Source organism: Helicoverpa zea, chromosome 3, assembly GCF_022581195.2.
Source record: "Helicoverpa zea isolate HzStark_Cry1AcR chromosome 3, ilHelZeax1.1, whole genome shotgun sequence".
NCBI lineage: Eukaryota > Metazoa > Arthropoda > Insecta > Lepidoptera > Noctuidae > Helicoverpa > Helicoverpa zea.
Window position 1 is genome coordinate 7,910,923 of NC_061454.1, and position 24,130 is coordinate 7,935,052.

Below are 24,130 nucleotides of genomic sequence, written 5' to 3' on the forward strand. Positions count from 1 at the left end.
CTTATGTTGCCTATCAATATAATGTGTTCTGTGTTTTATTGTTTCAGGCTCTATTGGGAAGCTCGCAGAAAAAGGACATCATCTAAATGAAATGACGAAATAATAACCATTGGCGTTACTGAAATACTCATAAAATGATGTGTATAACACAAAAGTTAGAATGAAGTTATGAGATGGAGTCGTCATTTGTTAAAGATACGTGTTTTATTTATGTCTGTCACATTCTATATTACTGTAAAATTCGATAGGGAACTTGGTTAACAGTTTTATTTCCGAAGTTTATTCTCCACGATACGCTTCATCTCACCAAGTACAATTAACCATAAAATGTGTGTTAGCGAGAACTACATACATAATATAAATATAAATTATAACTTAGCTTAGGGAAGGAACTAACTAGTCTCATATTATTTAATATAGAGTAGTGATATTACGTGTGCCTAATGAATATTAGATTATTGAAACTAAATCCAGTGCATGCTATGATGATGTCCCACCACAAGTGATTAACAACTTCAATTAACAAGGACAAGTTATCAGCAATGTTACAACTACGAACGATTGCATTGTAACCAGTACAACGAAATGAAATCATAATATTATTATAGTACAAGGCTTGTATGAATTCAGATAATATTTCACCAGCGGGCCACTGCCACGCATACAAACAAAAATCGAATGCAGCTTTAATACATCTAAATGAGTTTTATCATTCATGCATTAAAAATAGCTTTTATTAATTGTAAGAAAAATCATTGCCTTAATGTTTAATGCTGAGATATTAAAATTGTTGGCTTCTTGGTTAGAATTTAAACCATTTACATTGAATAGATGTAATGACATCTGAACAAGCTAAAGCTGAAGAAATGCCTTTACTTTGAACTTGAAGTAGGTACCTACTAAAGATTCGTCATTGTTCGCAGTTCATGACGCTTCAACATTGTAACACATTTTATTATAATAATAACTGTTGTAAAATGTATTTATTGGGTAATAATATACTCATGGAAGTAATCTCATGTGTTTTATTTCTACTTAGTTATAACTTAGCTACAATATTTAAATAAGATATAATATACATAGTTTCAAAGTAAATAATAATACCGTAAGTAGGTATAACAAATCCCAGACTTATGTTTTCTATTGAAGAACAGTTCAGTGTGAAATATTTAACCAGCCCTCAATATTTCACTTACCTACATTGTTTTGCAGAGAAATGAAATTGAATTTATAGAAATGAAATTATTGAATGTCCCAACATATATAAAAAAGGAAAATTCATACTCTATCTACATCTACAAAAATACATTAAAATTATATGTTATTATGAAACGGATTCCGCTTATAAAGACCTAATAATTAAGTACACGATTTGTCTGGCTTTCGTTCTCTATGCTGGACCGTGGGTTGTCTTTTGCGAGAGGCGCGCTTGCGTCAGTCATCAGATCGGCCGAATCGGAGGTGACCGTAGTCGTCAAATGCGTCATCAGCGCGGGCAGCCCTGCGGATCAAGCTGTAGTCTCTGTACAGAGGCCGGTGCCTGAACTCCTCGTCTTCCTCAGGGAGGGCGAAGCCGCGGAGGTTGGCACTCTCGCAGCAACGCACCAACACCGCCAAAGCTACGGTTATCGCCATCGCAACAATCGTTACTAGCCGCATTTTGTGTGATGCCAGGATCTGTGAATAAATTATTCAAATATTGGTCTGAAATTGCTATTTCTCAATAAGTACTGAATTTAAATAGTGGCAGATAGATATTGCCGTGATAGTGATTTTGTAAGCCATAAATCTACATATATCGGGTGTGTCGTTCATAATCACATTAAATGAAATGCGTTAATATACTGGTTAATATATGTCCATTAACACAAAGAAAAAAGAAAAATACGTAAAAATAAAAAAATGAATTTTTCAAACAAAGTAAATAGAATAAAAATGTGCGAAAAGTAAAACACCATATAAAAGTCAGTCATTACAAACAACTGTAATTCTCCCTTGAAAACTGACAGCTGTCAACTGATCAAAACATTCGATACTCCTAACTTTATCTCTGCTTTACACATGATGTTGTAAATTATAAAAATGAAAAATGACTCCTGTGGCTAAACCACTGAATGGATTAGGTTATTTTTTTTATAATTCGCCATAGAATATCATAAAGTATATGTGATAGAATTTAATGTGATTGTGAACGACACACCCGATATTTTGTAACATCAAAGAAGGATGAGGATGATAAAATAGAAGTGTAATCGTATAGGAAGGAATAATGGAGTGACAACGAAACATTCTCGAAATTTAAAAATAACTGCCACGAATGAATTGAGTAAAAGCACACTAGGCACCTATCATAGTCATAATATTAGTAAACAGGACTGCGCATATAAACCCAAAAAACGAGCCGAGTGAAACAGTTAGTACGGAGGCTGTCTGTCCCTTTCTAATAGGGTGACTATGAGATTAAGCTATGTGAGACAAATCCGAATTTGCTAAGATTATTAAACACAGATTAGTATTGAAGTTTTAACTTACGCAGTTTGTGACCTTAAGATACTAATAAAGGCTTTTAATAATTAGCGGAAATTAGCAGTATAAAAGCAGGAAGATTCGAAGTGAAGACTGTTTTTTTTTGTATTTCTACTTCATATATAAACTGCTGAGCCATTTATGTCGCCTTTCTTCATTTTTTGGGAAGCTATAACAATAGTACAACAGTTTTAAAATCCATCACCCATATTTTGACTCGTTACAAGAATTCATGGGCACCCTAGTTGTTTGGTTTACGAAAATGTTATTATTAGCTAACCTGTGGAACGATATATTGCAACCACCATAGGATTCACTTTTGTAAGTAGAAACGCAACACTTTTTCACCATTTTAATAGTTTAAATTGATTTAATACAAAAAAATATAAACAAAATTTTAAATGCTGATTACGCGCCAAGAATGTTCAGGGTTACCGCTAGAAAATAAAAAAAAGCAAAATAAAAATTTATGTTGTTTATGTTTTAATAATAAATACGAATAAATTAATGCGATTGTTATTAATTTGTTGACTTACAATTGTTAAAATAAGATAAAAATATAAGTGATTCAATTGTTTTTGGGAAGACAAAACTTTTGATCACAACATTTTTTTATGCTGGCAATGTGTTAGAAAGAGACAAACAGCCTCCGTTCGAACTATCCCTCTCGGCTCGGATTTGCCTCTGTGTATTATGCAACCAATTTAGTACCTTATTGCGTTAGAATAGAGTTCATTTTCGTAAATATATATTTTGAGCGTGCGCAATCTTGTTTAGTAATATTATATCTATGGCACCTATTTACTTAAAAACCCGTGTGCTGAAAATGTTTAGTATCTAGGAAGAAAAATTGAACTTACCAAAAATCTAATTTAGTAATTTATAGAAAAAAAATTGTTGCACACAAATATGAAGTAAAACACAGCATGAGAATGCACTATGAACATTATCTAGGGTTACTTACCAGTCACAGCTCGCTAAACAGGAATGAATGAGAAAAACAGTAACCACAGTTTATATACGAAGTGCTCCCGTTGGAAAACATTATTCCCCCTTCTTTAATATTCCCCTCAGAGCCTGTCTACGCTTATAAATTCAAAGGATAGTAATTGACAGATTTCAATTATTATAACCGTACAAATTGATCTTATTACTGCCAAGGAAACATTTTCATAATTTTCTTTAGTCTCTGCTCCAACAAAAAGAAAAATGTTTTTTTTTTTATGAAAACTTAACTTTGTGTACCAAAATAAAAAACGAACGAGAATATCAACCACATTAAAAAAAAACTTTTTTTCGGTGGTGCGTTCTATGTCTTGATTCTTTATTTAAAATGTTGTTCTTTTCTGCGCTGCCATTATTATTATTGTCTATGTTTATATCTTTACCTAGGGAATTCTAAATTAATAAATTATTCTATAATATACTTACAGAGAAAATTAATAGTATGTACATATAAGGTTACATTACAATAATTAATTCGTATTTGGGTTTTGGTTCTAAGTATAAGCGCTTTGTTTTGATATGTGGGTAAGCATAGGTATGTTGTTCTTGTTATTAATAAATAATATGATTAAAAAATACTTATAACGAATTTGTCAAAGGACACTTTTTAATTCGTCTTTAATAATACTACGTACTTATACTTAATTGCTGTCTTTTATAACTGTCTAGGTACTTATAGGCAAGGAATTAATAGGAAAAGAGGTTCATTACAAAAAAAGAAGTTAGCATCCTGACATAAATTCCCGCGCTTTTTTGTTATATATTATCATCAACCACGATGGGCATACCAACAGAATTTGAAACCTTAGAGCAACAGTTTTTGGAGCTAATTAGCGAATTTCGGACTCTAACCGTACGTTAACTGTTTATCACATCTAAGTAAATTACTTATACCACACAGATAAATATATTGTAACGCCTAGTAGCTACATTCATTATTTTACGTTGTTAAAAAGTTTGATAGGTATCTTGGTAAACCGATTATCGAGCAATTGAGCACATTCATATAAGTTTTAGGATTAAAATTTTTAAGCATCACATTAGAAGTAATTAGATAGGCAAGTACCTACCTATAGTAGTAATTTATTAAATCGTAGATATCCGAGAGTCGGCTGCGTGGGTCGCTTCGTACCGAGGCGACTCGAGCCGAGGCTGCGGAGGCGGCGAGGGCGGCGGCCGAGCGAGCTGCGGCGGAGGCCCGCAACGGAGCCGCCGCCGCCACTGCCGCCGTCACCAAGGCAACCACAGCCCTCGCCAGCACTCAGGAACATCTCACAGGACTTAAGATACATCTGGATCTTACGGTACCTACCTACCTGTTTCTTTGATTTGAGATACCTAAATACTTTACAATGATGCTTTGGTCAGTGGGTCGTCTTAGGGACGGAGTTCTTTGATTGAAGTATGGAGAAGTAACAACAAAATGGTAAAAATATGTAGTTCTAGACTAGAATCTTAAGGATGATATGCATTCATACGTATTATTATATATTATTTCTTGTGAAAGACAAGGCTAGATAGAATGCATATTCTTTGTGCTAATCTTATTTCGTGATGTAGCTATAAACTTTAGTTTTCATTTAGTACTTAACATGTAAGAAATGGGTGTGCTACTGTAAAGTTTATTACCTAGGTTCACTTAGTACTTGCCTTTAAGCAAACAAAGAGACACAAGCATAACTTATGCTCTTTAAACATCATAGAATATAGGTACACATGACGCAATATCATATCCATGTACGAAGCAATATGTGTTGCGTCATAACTGTTTGTTGATGAACATAAGTCGCAACCCACGCAATACCTATGTCTATTAGGAGAGGCAGCGAAAGCTCTTAGAAGATCGCTGTGGCGAAATGTCAGCGCAGATTGTCACCTTAGAGAGACAAGTACAGCAACTGAAGCCAGTGCAGTCAGCCCACCTGACTCTTCAACGACAATATACAGATCTGCAGGAGCGTATTTGTCAAGCAACTGAAGAGGCTCGCAGGTAAGATGTATTTTGGTAGGTATTATTCATATACTGATGTGACATCTTATTCTTTAAAAGGAGTCCTATAAGGAAAATGGCTCTAAACCTCAACAGAGAATCTACCCGTCTTGAGAGCGAACTTAGAAGAGTCGAAAAATGTGCAGCTGCTGGCTCAGAAATTCGGGAGAGAGCGCGACTTGCCGCTGCAGCGCATGCACGTGAGAGACGCCTTGCAGCCGCTGAACTCCAACATACTAGCAAGGAACTACTCGCTGCTAATGGCAAGTAGCTGCCATTCCAACTAAAACAGAGGCTTTATTTAGTAAGCAGGTTAGTAGAACTTAATACTTATATCCTAATCCTTGTTACAGCGGAAATAACCAAACTCAAAGCCACCGTTTCCGAATTGCAACTGCATATATCAGAACTAAGTAACAAAAGGTCCTTCAATATCACTGTTGATCCTGATGTTGAGGCCCTTGCTGAAACAAGAGCAGCCTTAGAAGCTGAGCGAGCTGGTGCATCGAAGCTTGAAAAAGCGCTGGCAGCAGCTTTAGCAGATAATGCGAGCTTAGCTGCTCGCTTGCACGTTGTAGATAATACTGACGGAGTTGAAAAAACTTCAACCGCGGTTGAATCTGCTTCTACTAATATTTGTCCTATCGATTCATTTCTAGCTGAATAACAGGTTTTCCTTTATGAATTTCGATTGTTTTATTAAATGGTCGCTGTTTTGAAATTATATGTCAAAGGTTTTATGTAACACATTCGTCAAGCTCAGTTGAGCTGCCTAGCAGGCTAGCAGGTTACGTAATAGAATATGTCATCATTGTTCGGATACGCAAGGATGATCAATTTATTAGACAGACAGATACACACAAAAACTTGTAAGTAACTTAAACAGAATATAATGTTACAGTATAATATATATTTATAGTATCGCTACCCAGACTTCATTAGAAAACAATGATGTGGGAGAAGCCACTGAAGCGCAATTTAGGAACAGGTTTTATAGTCTCGCTTCGCATGTCCGAAACTTAGAGGTCATATCGTCCTTTCCAAGAATGTTACGTTTTCTGTCTGACCTGTAGTAGGTACCTAAATACTTGTGTGATGGTAAGTAGGTATTGCTTATGTAACGGCACATTATTCAAAACTAAATTATTACATTATTGGTAAAGTAATATGTCTTCAAGTTTAATAAGCCCCTTTTCTTAGGGGTACAAATAATTTTTAGTTTTTTTTACCTCCTTCAACACCGCGAAAATTATAATTTCAACGTGAAAACTAGAACTGTTTAACGGAAAATACATTACAAAGCTTTTTTTTTGTTTGATGAGCTGTTTTTAATCTACACACATCTAGATGGGTATAATATGGGGATAAAATCTTAAACTTTTACTTAAACTTATTCTTGCAAAAATAGTGCAAGTTTCATGTCTGTGTAGCTTGGCCGCATACGCATTTCGCGACGCGAGGTATCATGAATAGCCTCTATGAAACAATAAAAGCAGTAAATATGCCTGAATAGTATTTCTAACTCTGTCTGTCTAAGCGATTATTATGGAGTGTTGCACTAAAACTGGTTCCTAGGAATGCACTGCACTCAACTCGCAACGAGCCTCTAACATATCATCGGCCATTTGAGATGTACGCGTCCAGTACGTGATAAACAACCTGTTGTTATTTAAAAAAACTTACAAAACGCAAATAGTCGTAGCAGTTGAAGCAATAAACCATTTCTTATTTATATAAAAAAAAGCGCCGTGTGTGTTGGCTAACTTGAGCCTCTAATTGTATGCAACTTGGTAGGTACGTATACGTTCCCCTCATTTCGGTTAGGACTATTGCGAATTTAGAACCCTGTTATTATAAACAGACCCTTGCCATAACTGGTACGACGCACTACTGAGACTAAGACTCTAACTTATTATTACTGTGACAGTATAGTACCTACATACTTACAATGTTTACTAAGTTACGTTATAATAGCTAATGCGTTTGGCATGAATGAGGAAAGATCCAGCTCGACGCTGCATAGCACGAGTAGGTGCACAGCGCATTCGCAGGTACTGTGCGACGGTGAATTTTCGCAAGGCTTCTCGGCGCCCCACCTGCGTGCGTAGGCGCCGCTGTCTCACTCCGCAACACTTATTGTTAGTTGTATAGTGCACCCCGCGCCGACCTGTGTCGCGCACTCACGCTGCCACAAACTATGTGCACCCGAATCAAACGATCTGTGATATAGTGATAAGTTTTATTTAATTAAGTGATACGAGTGACTTAAGTGCCCAAAAGGTGAGCTTCATTAAAAAGTTCGTAAAGTTGCATATAATTCGGGGTGTACGTAATCTCTATTTTTGTACAAGTTGAATGTCGAGATTTTAAATGACATCAAGTCGGTGCATTTTGGCTTCTCCTTGCATTTGGTTGGTAAATGTGAATGAAATGGTCCTGTTACATTGATTATAGTAATCTAAGCTCTGGTAAGTAGGTGTACTAGATGCATAGTCACGCACTTCTCTAGCGCTCTTGCGGCGATTGTTTTGTTGCCTGAGAAGGTAAACACTGAACAGCTCGAGCGATGTCGTGAGCCTAGAGAAAGTTTCTTCCTACAATGAACACTTATATCTTATGTTGTATCTTCGGATACATTTAGCTTCGTTTATTAAACATTAAACATACCTACCTAAATACACATTTGTTACAAAACCATGAAAAAATAATCTCCTCTAGTTTAGGCGGCAATTTTTTCTAAGAAAGAAGCAGTTTTACCATATCGGTTGAAAAGGCTGTTCCGCCCACGCAACTGTTGACATAGTGAGTCAGAAACAACAAGGACACAAGTTATACATATATGTATGACAAATATGTGAATTCAATACACTCATGATTCGTAGCGAACAGCTCACCCACGACTCTCAAATACATCTTTTGATGAGTTACAAGGAAATATTCGTTTTCTCTCATAATAATATTATGATTCACATTATAATATTTGCAAAATAAACTGATGATTGTATCCTCTGGGCAAACAAAAAATGTTATTCAGGCTTAATCCTGGATATTTTCTTACTTATCAGGGATTTAAAATAACATTAACTTATTTTCAACTTAGCTACAAAAACGGAGCCTTTGATTTTTTAACAAATCTCTTCTGGAGCAAATGCCTAGAGATCTTCTAAATATGCACGAAGAAAGTACAATAAGGAAAATCTAATTTGAATAACTCACACGAGCAGATAAATTTAAATGTTAAAATTTAACGAATTATAGTCTTACAATTAGATAAATAAAGTGTAGTAGTTCACTGTTGACCATATAGAGCGTGACCATTCAGAAGGCTGCGGCTTTTAAGATTCTCGTAATGGCAGAATACAAGTGAAGGAAGTAAATAATGAATATATTTGCATATACATGCATAAGCAGATTTTTTTTGCAAGATGTTTTTTTCTTATTTTGGCCTGACATACCTACGAGTAGGTACCTACCTCCTGCCAGTTTTCATGAAGAAAGAACTAGATCTACTTTTGACTTTGGCGATGCAACGTTTCCAAAATTCTATAGCAATTAAAAGATTGGAAGCATAGCAATTGGTATTTAGGGTAGATTTTGGCAAAACTCTGAAAGAAAATCTTACGTAAACCACTTAAGTAAACATAATGCACGTAAAAATCATCAAGACTTACCTAACAAGTCCAAGCTCACAGAAATATGATGTTCCATTGTGAAGTGCCAGTTACCTAATTAATATCTTCCAGCTCCTTCATCAAAACAGTTCGACACTACAGCCAATTTTCATGACACAGTTACGTTACGGTATACAGGTCCACATAATAAAAATGTGTTAATAATCAGATTCTGTAAAACAGGATCCTAACATTTGCAAGATATCTATTGTATGAGTAAGTTATATCTATTTCAATTACTAAAGTCTTATATGTTTTTGTATGGCCGAGATATGTACTCATTACTTCTTACAATGTCACGAAACATATTTCTGATTGTTTGATGTGAACATTGTTAATCATGATATAATTAATTCTTATTTCAGAAAGATGACTCATAAAATAGCTCTATACTACTTCGTAGTAGCATTGACTACGCCACTTCTTGTACAAAGGTAAGTTTAACATTAATATTAAACGGTATGCTAATATTAATTGCTAGAACGTGACAAGATCGTCATCTGTCTCATACTAAATAATAGAGGTATGGGTTTATGGTTTAAGTGGTCATGTGATCAACAGTTAATGATCTTCTTTCTAAATGCATTCTCTGTTTGATCATTGTTAGAATCCTACAATGGTTTATACATACCTTCGTACGAGAAGATACTTATAATACTTACCTTAAGTTAGCAAAACACTTATTCTATGTAAGGTACAAAAGCACATTTTCTTAAAGATTACATTTCATCACCTGAAACTCCAATAGTTTTACAGTTAGGTAATTTCTTAAAGTTGAAAAACAATATTTCTAAGAATGTAATTCTAGTTCCAGGACAAAGATTTTACGACTCATATTTAAGGAAATGCTGTTCTGTTATTTCAACGACCCCTAAAGACTAGTTAGTTGTACGTACGACTTTAAGGTTCCGTTAATGGTTGGTGTGTAGTATGTCTATAAGCTTAGTAGGTACCTACTACAAGCTTTTAGTTCAGGGAATGTAGACTCACAAGTAGGACAAAAGTGGCCGGTTTTAACGGAAACCCATTACTTTAAAGCTTGTGACAATGTCTACATAAATACTGTTTTCAGTATATCAGTGTTGGGTCCAAGAGTGCTGCGGCCGTTCAACTCATATACGGTGGCAATAGCTGGTGGCTCCCGGGCATATACCCTGTATGTAGCTGTGGAGGGCCGACGCTCCAATGGAGAGCAGTTCACCAAGGGGCGGGAAGTACAGGTCCCAGCTGCTGCATCTAGACTTATAGAACTCGAAGTAAGTTGAAAATATAAATGTTTCGCCATCCGCCATTTAGAAAGTAACAAAAGATGTTATCTATGGTTGAGTATGGGCTTGAACTACTTACATAACACCTACATTTTGGACTTGCTCGTTTGTAAGAACAGTTCAGTAGGCCAGCCAAACCAATAACTGACCACATTAGTAATAAATGAAGCGCTTTACCCACAACAAAACGTGACCGAATCTGTTGCACCTGATGTAGATCGGTGACCCTGGGCCCGGGCAGTACTCGCTGGTGGCGCGGTCAACCTCAGGCCCGCTATTCTCATCGTCGTCACCGTTGCTCTACCAACCGCGCAGTTTCGCCGTCTTCGTGCAGACCGACAAACGTGTCTACCAACCCGGAGACACTATTAACTTTAGGGTCATCGCCTTAGACAAGTAAGATTATCACCGTTTTACTTTACTGTACAGCTCATCTTGTTACCAAGTTGCAACACCAAGAAATAATGATCTCAGTTCTAGGACGGCTTAGCTGAGCTGATGCTATAGTTATCTAACTGTTATTTACAACTCTATTTTAATGTCGATCATCAACAACAACACCAATATGCCGTTTTAATTGGATATTTACTTGTCTATAAGAAGTAAATTATTTTTTAATCAAGTTCCGATTAACAACACAACGCTACAAGATGGAACTGATCAGTAGACATTGAAGTTTCTATTAAATAGAGTTTAAGCTTGACTGCCTTCATAACACAACAATAACCCTATAATCTGAGGTCACTAGTAATTATCTTCGTAGTTAAACAAAACATTAACGCAATTGTTAATGCGTAACACATCAATCGATTGTTTGTCTACCTTCCTATCAGTTGCCACCTGTGTCCTTGTTCCGTTTAACGAGGAAAATGATTCGAAGAGCTGTTAACTAAGAATTTGGTAGTAAGCGCGAGACACTTTCATTTTCTGTGGCATCGGTGCGAGAGCTCGTGCGCGTAAGATTACGTGTGATTACGAGAGGGTCGTTGACCTATGCGGTTGCGCAGGTACCTGCTGCCGCTGTCGTCGACGGTAGATGTCAGCGTGCTGGATACCGGGGGCTCGCCTATAAGACAGTGGGCAGGCGCTGAACTGGACCGGGGAGTACTCACGGAGGAGTTGGTGCTAGCTGATGAACCTGCTCTTGGAGAATGGACGATACAGGTAAACCAACATTGACATTCACGAAATCTTACGGATCTGAGTTGAAACTCTCATTTTTAATATTTTTATTACGGAATGTCTGCGCGTCATTTGCTAACTATGTAGTTTTGTTTCTGCTGAAGCAGTTCATGTTTATATTAATTTATAAATAACTAGCTTCTGCCAGCGGTTTCACCCGCATCCCGTGGGAAACTCTGCACGAACCGGGATAAAAAGTAGCCTATAGCCTTCCTCGATAAATGGGCTATCTAACACCGAAAGAATTGTTCAAATCGGACCAGTAGTTCCTGAGATTAGCGCGTTCAAACAAACAAACAAACAAACTCTTCAGCTTTATAATATTAGTATAGATTACTCCAGCTGGGAAGGAAAACAACAATTAGGTTGTTGTTTGTTTTACTTCCTCATATTGTCTTAGTCAATGTTATCAAGCTTTTTAGACTGGCATATTCGTCTTTAATGAATCAGGTTCATAGTCAGTTCGCCCTAGGACTTATACATACGGCGTAGCAGAAGCAGATATTTAAAAATATGTATTTTTCTGATTATGCATAATTTCAATACCGTCCTTACCTATTATAGAAATCGGGAAAACAATGTAAAAAAATCTTACCAATTTAGACCGTTTCAAACAGTATGTACAATGCTAAATAGATTTTGCTCGAATAACTCCGGAAATTGCGATTAGCCTCGAAATCGTAATTCTTGAATTCGACCGCCCACTCTAAGGGTGCGTCCACATCTGGCGAATGCGCCGCGAATGCGCAGCACGCGAGCCGATCGCGAGCTGTCCGCGAGCTGCGCGCGTGCATTTTTGTTCGTGCGCCGCCTCTGCGCCGCCCGCGCGCAGCTCGCGCGCGACCTAAGCGCCGCACGCGAGCGGCGCGCAGGCGGCGCGCGACGTCTGCCATCTTCGATAGTACTGAGCCAATATACGGAACTGTAAGGGCGAGAACTGCCTTGCGTGAGTTGCGCTAAAGAGGCGCACCGAACTATTGCAGTGACTGCACGCGCGCAGCTCGCGGACAGCTCGCGATCGGCTCGCGTGCTGCGCATTCGCGGCGCATTCGCCAGATGTGGACGCACCCTAAGATGGCCTTAGGATTTACATACGTTCCGTTTGCATAACTTTATCCGCACAGGTGGAGGTTCGTGGGCAGAAGTACTCCCGCCAAGTGTTGGTCGCAGATTATGTGCAGCCAAGGTTCCATATGGACATGCAGATGCCCAAGGAAATCCTCTTCACCGATGGCAGATTCGACATCAACGTTACCGCTAAGTAAATATATTTATTTTAGTCTGAAAATAATCCTATATTAAATCAAAAGATGAGTTTTCTTAAATATATTTAAAGTCATCACCTATTTCGTTAAAATCATTGACATAGCTATGTTGATATTTTATTTGGACATACAAAAACAAAAATTAATTAATTCAATCAACCCGTTTGAGAGATTTATGTCCAAAAACAAGTTGGCAACTGAAGGAACTGGTGTCGCTCGACTTGTTTATCAAAATGACATAATAGGTTCTAACGAATTTATATAATTTTCTTATTCTCAAAGGAGATTTATCTGAATAATTTCTAACGCCATAATTGGATTCGCTGCGAAAACCCACACAATGTTCTATAATGAACTGGAATGAACTTCACTCGTAGTACCTCTAAACAAAGCAATTTTCACAGCGAAAGTCGATTCTCATTACGTTACAGAAAAACTCATCACTCCAATTCAATAGAATAATAATCATTACGTAAATAAGCAAGAACTGTTTGTAGACGCAACGCTGTCAGTTTTTATCAGCAGTACAATCCGATCAAACAGTAATATTTCATAAAAACCTTATTGAACATCGCTGTTGTTTTACCATCGAACGAATATTTAACTATTTTAATTTCACAACGCCGTCAAATGAATTTACAATACCGTAAAAAAATGTAAGTTTATCATTGAGTATATCTCGTAATAAACAAACATTTCAGTATTGAACCAGAATGCAAGTACCGTTACTTGCCACAGAATCTAATTAGTATCCTGTACTAACTTTCTATTCTTAAGAAACTGAACATTATCATTAATTAAAATATCTTTTAGGCACTTCAACGGTGTTCCAGTTCGCGGTGAACTAACTATATCTGCGTACCCCGTGTTCTTCTCTGGGGTGTTACAGCCCGTAGTGGCAGCGCCCACAAGGAAAGTGGTCGATATGAACGGCCAGGCTCAAGTAACGTTCGACCTCAAAACTGACCTAGACCTAGCTGAGGATGCAGCGAGGCCACTGGTTGTAGAAGCTGTAATTGAAGAGAAAGATACTCTAATAAAACAGAATGTATCATCCAGAATTCTGCTTTTAAGAACACCTTATAGATTGAAGGTGACAGCGCCGGATTACTTCAAGCCGACTCTTCCTTACATCGTTCAGGTAATAAAACATTTCAACTTTATCATTACATTTATGAACAAAATTAATGCAACGTTTTATATCGAATGAGGTAAAGAAATTAACATTAAGCAAAAATGTTTTTACGACCGAGTATTAAATATTGCTCAAGTATTTTACCATCGTCGTCATCGTCATCGTGTTTTAACATCGTCGATCCCACAGTGCCTAAAGACAAAAGTCTTCAATCAGTGTGTCCTACCTGTCATGACTTACGGAGCCGAAACGTGGACACTGTCGGTACGGCTGGTTCACAAGTTTAAAGTCGCTCAGCGGGCTATGGAAAGGGCTATGCTCGGCATTTCTCTGAGGGATCGCATCAGAAATGAGGTAATCCGTCAGAGAACCAAGGTCATCGACATAGCCCACCGAATCAGCAAGCTGAAGTGGCAGTGGGCTGGCCATATTAGCCGAAGAACCGATAACCGTTGGGGTAAACGAGTTCTAGAGTGGGGACCACGCCTCGGCAAACGTAGTGTAGGACGTCCTCAGGCACGGTGGAGTGATGACTTGCGCAAGACGGCTGGCAGGAGCTGGATGCGAGAAGCCGAAAATCGATCTCAGTGGCGTGCACTTGGAGAGGCCTATGTCCAGCAGTGGACTGCGATAGGCTGATGACGATGTTATTTTACGGCACAAGGATATTGATGCATATATATGATGTAAAAAAGCAAACATTATGATTCAACCAATGGTCAATACTTCCTTATGTACTTTCTTATTTACTTTCTCTGTTTACTCCCTCATGTACTACCCCTATGTAGTCATTTATTTAATCTCCCACTATACTCCCTTATGAACTTACTTTCGCTGTTACTTCCTCGACCCTCATGTACCTGCATTTAATGAATGTGAATTTTCAACCATATCGAATGGATGAGCCCCCCAACTTTTTGTGGGCTGGATTCGCCCAACAAACCTAAACTATAAATTATTCCTACTCTTAACAAGTATTGTTGTCTTAAAACTTAATGTAACACCAACAGATCGAACTAGTGGATCCATCAGGTCAAGTGATGGCTACCGATGGGGAGGTGACGGTAGAGCGACTATGGGACGACGGCGCTCCGGTCAACGTCACCACCGTGTCCATGAGCAAAGGCATCGCTACATATACGCTGGTGCCAGACAACGCACATGTGAACTCCACACTTAACTTAGTGGTAAGGCTGATGAGTAGCTTTCTCAAGTTTTTTTTCAGCTTTGACCTTCCTATATTACCTCAACCCAGCGACATTAAACCAAAATGTGAGACTTAGCATTCAATACGGAAACTTGCTGTGTGAAACAGCCCATCAGCGAATTGTATTGTATTGACCAATTTTGTTTATAACAAACCTTCCATTCGATAATAGCTGTAGTGGAAAACATTTTTATAAAGGTTTCTTTTTAATTGCAGGTTACATTGATATGACCTAAATGAATTTAATATATTCATGATTTGTGCCAACAGGTAAAATACAAAGAAGTGACAGAACGTATCGTCAACGTACAAAGGAACGAGTATTCATTCGGTCAGTTCCTTACCGCGGAGATTCTAACTCGAGGCACAGGAGTGGGAGATGAGATGCGAGCTCGCATCACCGCGACAGAACCCATGGATTTGGTGCACTACGCCGTTATAGGACGCGGTGATATCATTGTTGCTAAGACTGTCGAGGTCAGTTACAAACGTGTTAATATATTATGCACGAGCATTGTTATTTTGATTTGCTTTTCAGTAAATAGAACCCTGTAATTTGTGATGCTATATATGTGTATTTTGTCTAAAATAGACAGGGTAGGTACTATATTTTTTCCTGAAATAGGTAGATAGTTAGGGTACTATTTACAGACATTGCAATTACATTCACAATGGTCTCCATGTGGAAATGAACATAGGGTCAGACGCAAAGAGAGAACGTAGGTCAACAATGCGAACAGAGGATCCTGGGTTCGATTCCCGGTACGGTCAACATTTGTGTGATGAGCATGTTTGTTGGCTGTGGTCTCTTATACGTCTATATGTAGTTTATCAGTTGTGTTAGCACCCATAACACAAGCTGATCAATGGCTTACCATGGAGCTAACCCACCATGTGTAGAAAATGTAAAAAAAAATAAAGTTGAACTTCTTCACCTTCATAATTTTACACTATGACTGTTACAGTTGAGCCCAGCTCGGCGTAGCGTGGACATTTCGGTATCTGTGACGTCACGCATGTCTCCTGGCTGCGTGCTGGTGGCGTGGTATCCACGTCTTGATGTCAATAACCTCCTTTCTGCTGCCGTTTACGCCCCGCACTCCAATCTGCTGCAAAACGAGGTAAAAGAGACCAGAATATTCTCCTGACAGAATTTGTATTCCCAAAAATTTTATGTAGAACTATAACATATATTTTGGAAAATTCAATAAAGGAAGTAACCAAGTGGAAGAAACTTTGGAGTATTAAAGTACAAAAAGTTTCAGGTTTTCCACTTTTTTCAAGGGGCAAATCGAAACCAAAATTCTCCTCAGCACCAGGGACCTCCATATTCATTAGATTAATTGTAATCTTATATTTCAGGTGTCCGTATCTCCAGTATCAAGCAGTGGTGCAGGAGTAAAACCCAACACATTAGTAGAACTCCGAGTGTCAGGTGACGCGGGCGCGTACGTAGCCCTTTTAGCAGAAGATAACAACGCCATCAAAGCTGGTCTCGCTAACCAGAATGGATTAGGAAACGGACTTGATATGCATACGGTTAGTTTTTATTTTTAAATATGTAGTATCTAAACCAAAAGATGCATAGACGGTTGGTTATAAATGGTTCTTTTTTCAGGTGGAACGCGAAGTGGAAAGCTTCAGCGGTCTGTCGTATTCCGTATTCAAAAATGAAGACCATCTGCCCGGAATGGGGTTGGACTTGGGAGGCTACACTGCTTCTGATGTTTTCAAAGTGCGTATATCTTTTTTTTGCAATTTTAATCCCCATAACATTTATGTGAGTATAGAAAGTAATAGATCCTTCCTTTTCAGAACGCAGGAGTTGTCATTCTAACAGACGGTGTAGTAGTCAAAAGTAATCCCGATGGTAAGGTTCTTCATTGTTTTACTTTATATATTTTATTCCAAATATAGAATCATTTACAAAAGAACGGTGTTATTTCAGGTTCACATCCCACACCGGCTCCTCTAGAGACCGGTACGAGAGCCCCACAAGCTGGCCCTTATGCGTTCAGTCGACTGCCACCTCCACCGTCACCACGATACTACTTAACCGTCAATCCGCAGCCTACATGGATGCTTGCCAATCTTACCATTGGGTAAGCTGAATTTAATATAAAACTTATTCACAAGACCTAATGTTCCCCCGATTCCGTTTCTCTGGTCTTCAAAATCTAAAGCGATTTATTATTTACAGCAACGATGGAACTGGAGCAAAAGAACGCTGGACATCAGTTACTGCAGGAGAATTCTCAATCGGCGCTTTCTCCGTTCACCCCACTCTAGGTCTCGGGTTAGCTACCCCACAGAAGTTTACCACCTCCGTGCCTTTGTCGATGACTGCTGAACTGCCCACTACGTTGCAACGAGGGGAATCCGTGGCTGCAGTCATTATCTTGAAGACCACGTTAGCTGTGGACACGTCGGTCGAGGTCACTTTCTACAACAGCGATCAATACTTCGAATTCGAACCACTCGACAACGAACTTGATTCTGCGAAAAGTAAGCGAACTTTACGTAAAGTTGGTACTTTACTCGTAGACTTATGTCTACCTTATGGCAATAATGGTAGTTTTCAAGTTTTTTGGATGACTTGCTCTGGACATATTTTAACTATATCCTTATAGCATCTCTTTTTATATACCTAGAACTCTACGAAATATTCAAAGCTGTGTCTTCCTCAGAGATCGAGTTATTCCGTCGCGAGCGCGTGACGGTGCCGGCACGTGGGTCAGTGAGCACGGCGTTCCTGGTCACAGCTGTACGCAGCGGGGACGCGCCTATCATTGTGGAGGCCAGCGGCAACGGCGTCTCTGACTCGCTCTTCAGGACCATTCAAGTCAAGGTAACTGATGAATTACTTCAATGTTCATTACAAAAAAGTTGTGATAAATACCAATTATGTCTATACTCCTTGGGGCAATTCGGACTGATTGACGATTCCGCGCCGTCATTATCCTCCTCTGCCTCTTTTCTATAACAGCTGTATTCCTTTTCCTTGCTTTTGCATTTGGATCCACCGTCTCACTTCTGCCAGGCATTCCTCAGGGAAAATCAGTGTCTGACAAAAGACGACGCACAACATATAATTTCGTTTGTTTTCAGGATGGTTACGAAGAGGACTTATTTGCATGGAGTCTCCTAGACGCTCGCCGCGGCGTGGCTCGAGCTAACGTGACGTTAGACGTGCCAGCCGGTATAAAGGCTGGCGCTACTTCTCTGCAAGCCACAGGAGACTTGCTGTCAGGAGCCCTACAGGCAGTACGGGAGTCTCCTGGACCTGCTGCAGATCCGGTGCATGCAGTCAGACCCCTCGCACTTGCTTGTGTGCTACTCGACTATTTACAGGTTTGTTACATCACTACATAATATAAAACAAAATCGCTCTTTCTGTCCCTATGTCTCGTTGTACGCTTTAATCTTCAAGACTACGCAACCGATTTTCATGCGGTTTGTGTTTTTAATAGATAGAGTGATTAAAGATTGTTTTTTTTTTATGTACAATAACATACAGTAAATAGTGAGAAAATACTGCTATCCCGTGCGAAGACGGAGCGGGTCGCTAGTTGCGAATTGAATAGAATACCAAGCTTTTTATGCCATTGTATTTGCGTTACTAAAAGACCTTTGTCTTCTTACCTTAGGCTTCTGGTCAAGAAGAGGTTGCAACAACAAAGGAAGCGCGAGAACTGGCAGCCATAGGCTATCAGCGTTTGATGGCGTTCCGACGATCAGACGGATCGTTTGCGGCCGAAATTGATTCAGAAGCCCCCGGGGATGTTTGGTAAGTAAACATTACCAAATTATAGTAGGTATCTCCAACAATTATTTTCGACAATTAGACTTGATATAAGTAATAGGATTTTACCCCCACATTCAGAGACATTTAATGATTACTTAAGTCACTCCTTAGTGACGGATTACTATTAAATGTCTCTGAGTGTGTCCATTAGAGTTGTAAAATATATGGGTATTCCATTGAGTTTTCCGACTTCAAAGACTGACATACCTACAATTTTTTTTTGAACAGCCATGTCTCATGAAATATTTTGAAGCAATAGCTTGACTCTATAATTTTTTATAAAGATTATATTGATACTTGTGTTTAGGATGACATCAGTAGCCCTCCGCTGGCTGTCCCGCTGCGCTCGCTACGTGCGCGTGGAGCCCGAGGCGGCTCGCAGCGCGGCGGGCTGGCTGGCGCATGCGCAGGAGGCGGGCGGCTCGTGGCCCGCGCCCGCGCCTTCTACTCGTACCTCGCCGCACGCGCAGGCGCCGCTGCCGTTAGCTGCGTATGCACTCGTTGCATTGCACCAGACTAAGGTAACGTAAAATTATACCCAGTGAACATTTGACGACAATCACAGGACAGTCAGCCATACTAGACGTAGGAAAAATAGTAAAAAATATGTATAGTGTTGCCAATGCATACCTAATACAAAACGACTAAGGAGACATTCATCTAAAAGATAGCATTAACCATAAGATAGTTAACTAACGCTTTACCAGTAACCAGTGGAACCGGGCCTTAAAGTCACCAATAAATCATTCTTGTTATCTAAATACTACTTGATTGATTTTCAGGGCAGCGATATTTTATACAAAAACAATATAAACAAAGCGATCAACTACCTGGCACGCGGTGTATCTCCCGACATGGACGCGTACTCCCTGGCCGTCATCGCTGGAGCGTTTGCAGTTGCTAGACACCCGCAACTCACGCAGACGTTGGAAATGATGGACAAATACGCTAACACCACAGGTTAGACGAATTTTCTTTCATAACATAAAAATATGCCATAAAAAATATCTTATTTTTCTTATATTTTGGAGTCCTTCTAATCCCTTAGCGTCGAACCTCCTAAAGATCTCAATAATTCCATCGTCTTCTAAGTTCTTCTCTTATCTTCTTCATCAGGTTCCACCCTATTCTGGTCCCGTACCCTATCAGGCAACGAGTGGCGCAACCCATGGCTGAAGGGCAACAGCCTAGAAGCCACCACCGCCGCGTGGGGGCTGCGAGCAATGTTGGCGGCGCGACTGTTGGATGAAGCTACACCCGTTGTAAGATATCTGCTGCAAGCTTACCTGCCGCACGATCCTGATCCTGAAGTGGTGAGTACTAGTGATGGAAACCACGTCATTACTTGAAAAGTGTACAAAAGAAACCTTTGCGTAAAATATCCTCCTATACCAAAAAAAAACTAAAGAAAAAATAAAAGTTCTTCCGTAATTCGAAAGGTACAATTCAAGGGTGCTGCCCTGCTGTCATTTGAAAATCTATATAAAAGCCAGAAAGCCTTACAACCAGTTTTACCAAGGGATATTGAGTTGCCTGGGTAACTGGGTTCAGGAGGTCAGATAGGCAGCAGCTCCTTGTAAAACGTTGGTACTCAGCTACATCCGATTAGATTTGAAGCCGACCCTAACATTGGAAAGGCTAGGCGGATGATGACCTGAGAGAAAGAAGAAATCTGACTTTGAATTTCATAAGACTCTTTGCGGATATGACGCTATTCTTAACATTATCTGATGTGTATTTCAGATGGACTCGTTGGCACAGTACGCTGAAATGGTGAAAACGTCATCTAAACTCCGGGTGTCGGTGAACGTGACCGGCTCAGATGAAGCGAGACAGTTCCAAATCGGCGAGAACAATGCGCTCGTCATACAGACTAAACCGGTAAATAACCTTCACCTTACCCTAACTTTGCAAAATTATCAAGTCAAACTTGTGCTCAACTTAGAGTCAAATAATGGCATCCACGGCCGTTTTCGGCCACAGCAGCTGTTCTCATATAAAGAGATCAGCCAGTTGCGCAGGATATATTATAGTGCACGAGCATTTGCGCAAACACAGGTTCACTTAGTATTCCTGCACTCTCATAGCCCGATGGCAGTCAACACGACCACCGGTCCGACACGACCGGAGAGATCAGGCGCAGGACCGACGTTAACGTGCTCTCCGATGCACGGGTGAATCAATCACCAACTTCCAGACTACGGGCTGCTTTGTGAAAGTTTGAGAATAGGTACCCACAAAGCGATTTCAGCCTGAGGTCTCGGGAATCGAACTCGAGACCTCAGGCACAGCAGCCGCGCTTGCGTCCACTAGACCAACGAGGCAGTCAAATAGGAACATTCCAATTGTGCAGGATTTTTCGTTATAGCGATGCCATCTAGATATTTCTCATCTAACATCATGATCATAATAATGATGAGAAAGTTAAGTCAAGTAACAAGATGCGAAAATCGGCGGCCACGGTGGCTGCTTATAGTCGCCGTTGTGCAGACACTCACTATTCCTTCATTGTCATGCCCGATGAGACCTTAATACGACACGACCGGAGGGAGATCAGGCGCAGGATATTTGCTTTACGTGCTCTCCGATGCACGGAAAAAACACCTGTACATACTTAAACTAAAGTACCATCTCTTCTTGATCTTCAGATCCGCGCCAGCAGATCAGTAAGCGCAGTAACAGAGGGTCGTGGACTAGGCCTGTTGGGTCTGTCAGCTCGCGGGGCTACCAACGTAACGGCGCCGTGGCCCCGGTACACTCTCGACCCTAGAGTCGACCAAGTCTCCACCAAGGATAGACTGCAACTCTCTGTTTGTTTCGGGTAAGTTATCATGTCTTGCTTGAGAAGATAGGATAAAAAGGTATCTACGGTCAGTAATGAAATACCCACACAGAGGACAAAGATATGTTCTGTAGGTATATCCATGTACCTGCGTGGTGGAAAGGAAAGGTTTGCTCCTAAAAAACGCAAGATTATTGGCCTTAAAAATCCTGTATATTTACTGCATAATACTTGAATTGTAAAATGACAATGCATTTGCTCAAGACTTGAATTTTTAAGATTTCAACGTGCTTACAGTTTCGTAGCACAAGGGAATGAGACTGAGAGTGGCCTGACGTTACTCACCGTGCAACTACCATCAGGATATTTGGCAGACATAGACACGCTCACAGAGTTGACGGTAAGACTGTATACTAATTATATAATAGTTATTTATTATGTTATATTTGTTGTGTTTTACTTTAAAAATAGGAAACATAATTTTTTGTACCCTATAGACTTAGAAATTACTGATTCGATTTAAAACAATCTTTAACTGTTGTTATTTCGTCCGGGTACGGGAGGAAGTTTCCCGAGTCGCGGGTGAAACCGCTACTCAATTTATATATCTGTTGAATTTGACTCTTACTGTATTTTTTAATAATCAACTCTTGTGCACGTTCTCACTATTATATTGTACGTGCACAGTCCGTCCGTCACGTGGTGTGGGCGCGCCTGAGCGCGGGCGGCGCGCGGGTGCTGGCGGGCGCGCGCGCGGCGCGGGGCGAGCGCTGCGCCACGCTGGCGGCGGCGCGCGCGCTGCCCGTCGCTAGGCAGCGCCCCGCCTGGGCCACGATGCAGGATCTCTATGATTCAAGTTAGTATATAAAACTTCTATGTTCTACTACTCAGTGCCGGATCTACCGTAGTGGGTACAGTGGGCTACGACCCTAATTTACTTGTGACGTCACACATATCTTATTTTTATATACGGGAAGTACATATGTACTCCCCCTGTAATCTTCCTAATAATACCTACTATGTAATACCTTTTATATAGTCTCGTATACTCACTTACAACTTCCTTGTGCACTCTCCCTAAACGCTCGCTTATGTACCTCCCTAAAAATTCGGGTAGGTATGTACGGACTCGTCCAGTAAACTCTCTTATACCTATGTATTTCTTTGTATATCATTGTATTGGAATTTTTCATTCAGGTACGAGCTTTGCACCTATATTCTGAACACCATCTAAAACCTCCTTTCCCCAGGTCACCGCGCACGAGTATTCTTCTCTGCTGTACCAGCGAGTGCATGCGACGTGTGCCGCGTGTGGGCGTCGTGTGCACGCGCGTGCGGCGCAGCTCAGCAACAAGTGTCCGACTCCGACACTCCTGCGCACGTGGCGCCCGACGCCGCGCACACGCATGTCTTAACTCCTGTAGTGATGATACTGGCCACTGCTCTGCTTTTACTATAGCCAATAGTACTCAACATATAGGACTAACAGTTATGGTGTACAGTGCTTGGAGTTCAGTACATATTCGCATGGCCATTGACTCCTAAAGCTGCCTGCTCATTGACAAAGAACGAGGTTTTAGACTGGAGAAATAAAAAAGATAAATTTTCATTTTTTCATTCATATTAATTCATGTTTCTCAGTTCTGCAGCCTCGTTTAACTTCAATGGACAGGCAGCCTACAGAACTACGAAGTATGTGCATTGTGCTGTCCACCTCCGCCGACTAGTTATATTAAATTACTTATTGGATGACGACTGACCTGTCTTAGTCATAGTTGCGTCAATCAATGTACCAAGTAACTCAATCGTCGCGCCCAACACATTTGTATGGCTTAGTATTGATTTCATACTGTATTGTTATTTAATTTAAGAATAAAATGAAAAACCAATTTATCACAAAACAGCACCAGGTGCTTATTTGGAAACTAATCTAGTTCTTGAAATAAGGCGAACGAATTATAATGATGTAGATATATTTTTATATTGCTCGTAACATCTATGGCACTTTTTTAAATAATGTACTTAATAAGATAACATAGTAGAAGTATGTCGCAGTGTATTATTAATAAAAAATACCAGATTAATACAAAAACCAATATTGTTATGATCATAACAAATTAATATTAACATTAGTATGCCGAGCGATGATGTTTTTTTAAAAGACTCATCGTTTAATAGTTCAGATGTAGGTATTATTTTAGTAGTACTTATTTTTCAATAAATAGCAATTTTTTACGATGTCTCAATAGTGAAAATTATTTATTATTAAAAAAGAAATATAAGAGCGATGGTAG

General features: G+C 39.6%; 4 protein-coding genes across 18 annotated transcripts in view; 3 read left to right on the forward strand and 1 right to left on the reverse strand.

The window, feature by feature from the left end:
• LOC124645783 (tensin-2) overlaps positions 1-1,014 on the forward strand; it is a 91,926-nt gene extending 90,912 nt beyond the window's left edge. For all 14 annotated transcript variants that reach the window (XM_047185669.1, XM_047185668.1, XM_047185667.1 and 11 more), the window contains one exon: positions 48-1,014. In XM_047185669.1, coding sequence (XP_047041625.1) covers positions 48-86 — 39 coding nt within the window. In that variant the 3' untranslated portion in view covers positions 87-1,014. The remainder of the gene's footprint in view (positions 1-47) is intronic.
• LOC124645785 lies at positions 1,012-3,703 on the reverse strand. 2 transcript variants are annotated; one of them, XR_006986273.1, is made up of 2 exons: positions 3,491-3,703; positions 1,012-1,677 (listed from the first exon to the last, which is right to left on the reverse strand). XR_006986273.1 is itself a non-coding variant. In XM_047185682.1 (2 exons), exons 1-2 carry the CDS (start codon positions 1,971-1,973, stop codon positions 1,435-1,437), a joined length of 261 nt encoding a protein of 86 aa, XP_047041638.1. In that variant the 5' UTR covers positions 1,974-1,997; the 3' UTR covers positions 1,012-1,434. The 2 variants fall into 2 exon arrangements, 1 of the variants encoding a protein (XP_047041638.1); XM_047185682.1 differs by lacking the exon at positions 3,491-3,703 and adding an exon at positions 1,956-1,997.
• A 504-nt stretch (positions 3,704-4,207) lies between these two features.
• LOC124645786 lies at positions 4,208-6,249 on the forward strand. The gene is made up of 5 exons (XM_047185683.1): positions 4,208-4,384; positions 4,629-4,835; positions 5,349-5,521; positions 5,618-5,784; positions 5,875-6,249. The coding sequence occupies exons 1-5, from the start codon at positions 4,310-4,312 to the stop codon at positions 6,186-6,188; spliced, it is 936 nt and encodes a 311-aa protein (XP_047041639.1). The 5' UTR covers positions 4,208-4,309; the 3' UTR covers positions 6,189-6,249.
• A 1,398-nt stretch (positions 6,250-7,647) lies between these two features.
• Positions 7,648-24,124, forward strand: LOC124645782 (CD109 antigen-like). The gene is made up of 26 exons (XM_047185664.1): positions 7,648-7,801; positions 9,558-9,626; positions 10,265-10,448; positions 10,678-10,856; positions 11,468-11,624; positions 12,767-12,903; positions 13,721-14,048; positions 15,053-15,229; positions 15,520-15,726; positions 16,215-16,370; positions 16,612-16,788; positions 16,868-16,984; positions 17,065-17,119; positions 17,198-17,351; positions 17,450-17,754; positions 17,937-18,097; positions 18,358-18,600; positions 18,897-19,036; positions 19,362-19,575; positions 19,837-20,014; positions 20,171-20,367; positions 20,798-20,935; positions 21,703-21,875; positions 22,134-22,236; positions 22,524-22,692; positions 23,087-24,124. The coding sequence occupies exons 2-26, from the start codon at positions 9,562-9,564 to the stop codon at positions 23,293-23,295; spliced, it is 4,323 nt and encodes a 1,440-aa protein (XP_047041620.1). The 5' UTR covers positions 7,648-7,801; positions 9,558-9,561; the 3' UTR covers positions 23,296-24,124.
• Positions 24,125-24,130: the final 6 nt, after the last annotated feature.

Coding starts and splice junctions, on each gene's coding strand:
- LOC124645786 (XM_047185683.1), top strand. CDS start 4,310: ATGGGCATACCAACAGAATTTGAAACCTTAGAGCAACAGTTTTTGGAG. Junction 4,836..5,348: donor AGATACATCTGGATCTTACG/GTACCTACCTAC, acceptor TATGTCTATTAG/GAGAGGCAGCGAAAGCTCTT. Junction 5,522..5,617: donor GCAACTGAAGAGGCTCGCAG/GTAAGATGTATT, acceptor AAACCTCAACAG/AGAATCTACCCGTCTTGAGA.
- LOC124645782 (XM_047185664.1), top strand. CDS start 9,562: ATGACTCATAAAATAGCTCTATACTACTTCGTAGTAGCATTGACTACG. Junction 16,371..16,611: donor CCAATCTGCTGCAAAACGAG/GTAAAAGAGACC, acceptor CTTATATTTCAG/GTGTCCGTATCTCCAGTATC. Junction 17,352..17,449: donor CTTGCCAATCTTACCATTGG/GTAAGCTGAATT, acceptor TATTATTTACAG/CAACGATGGAACTGGAGCAA.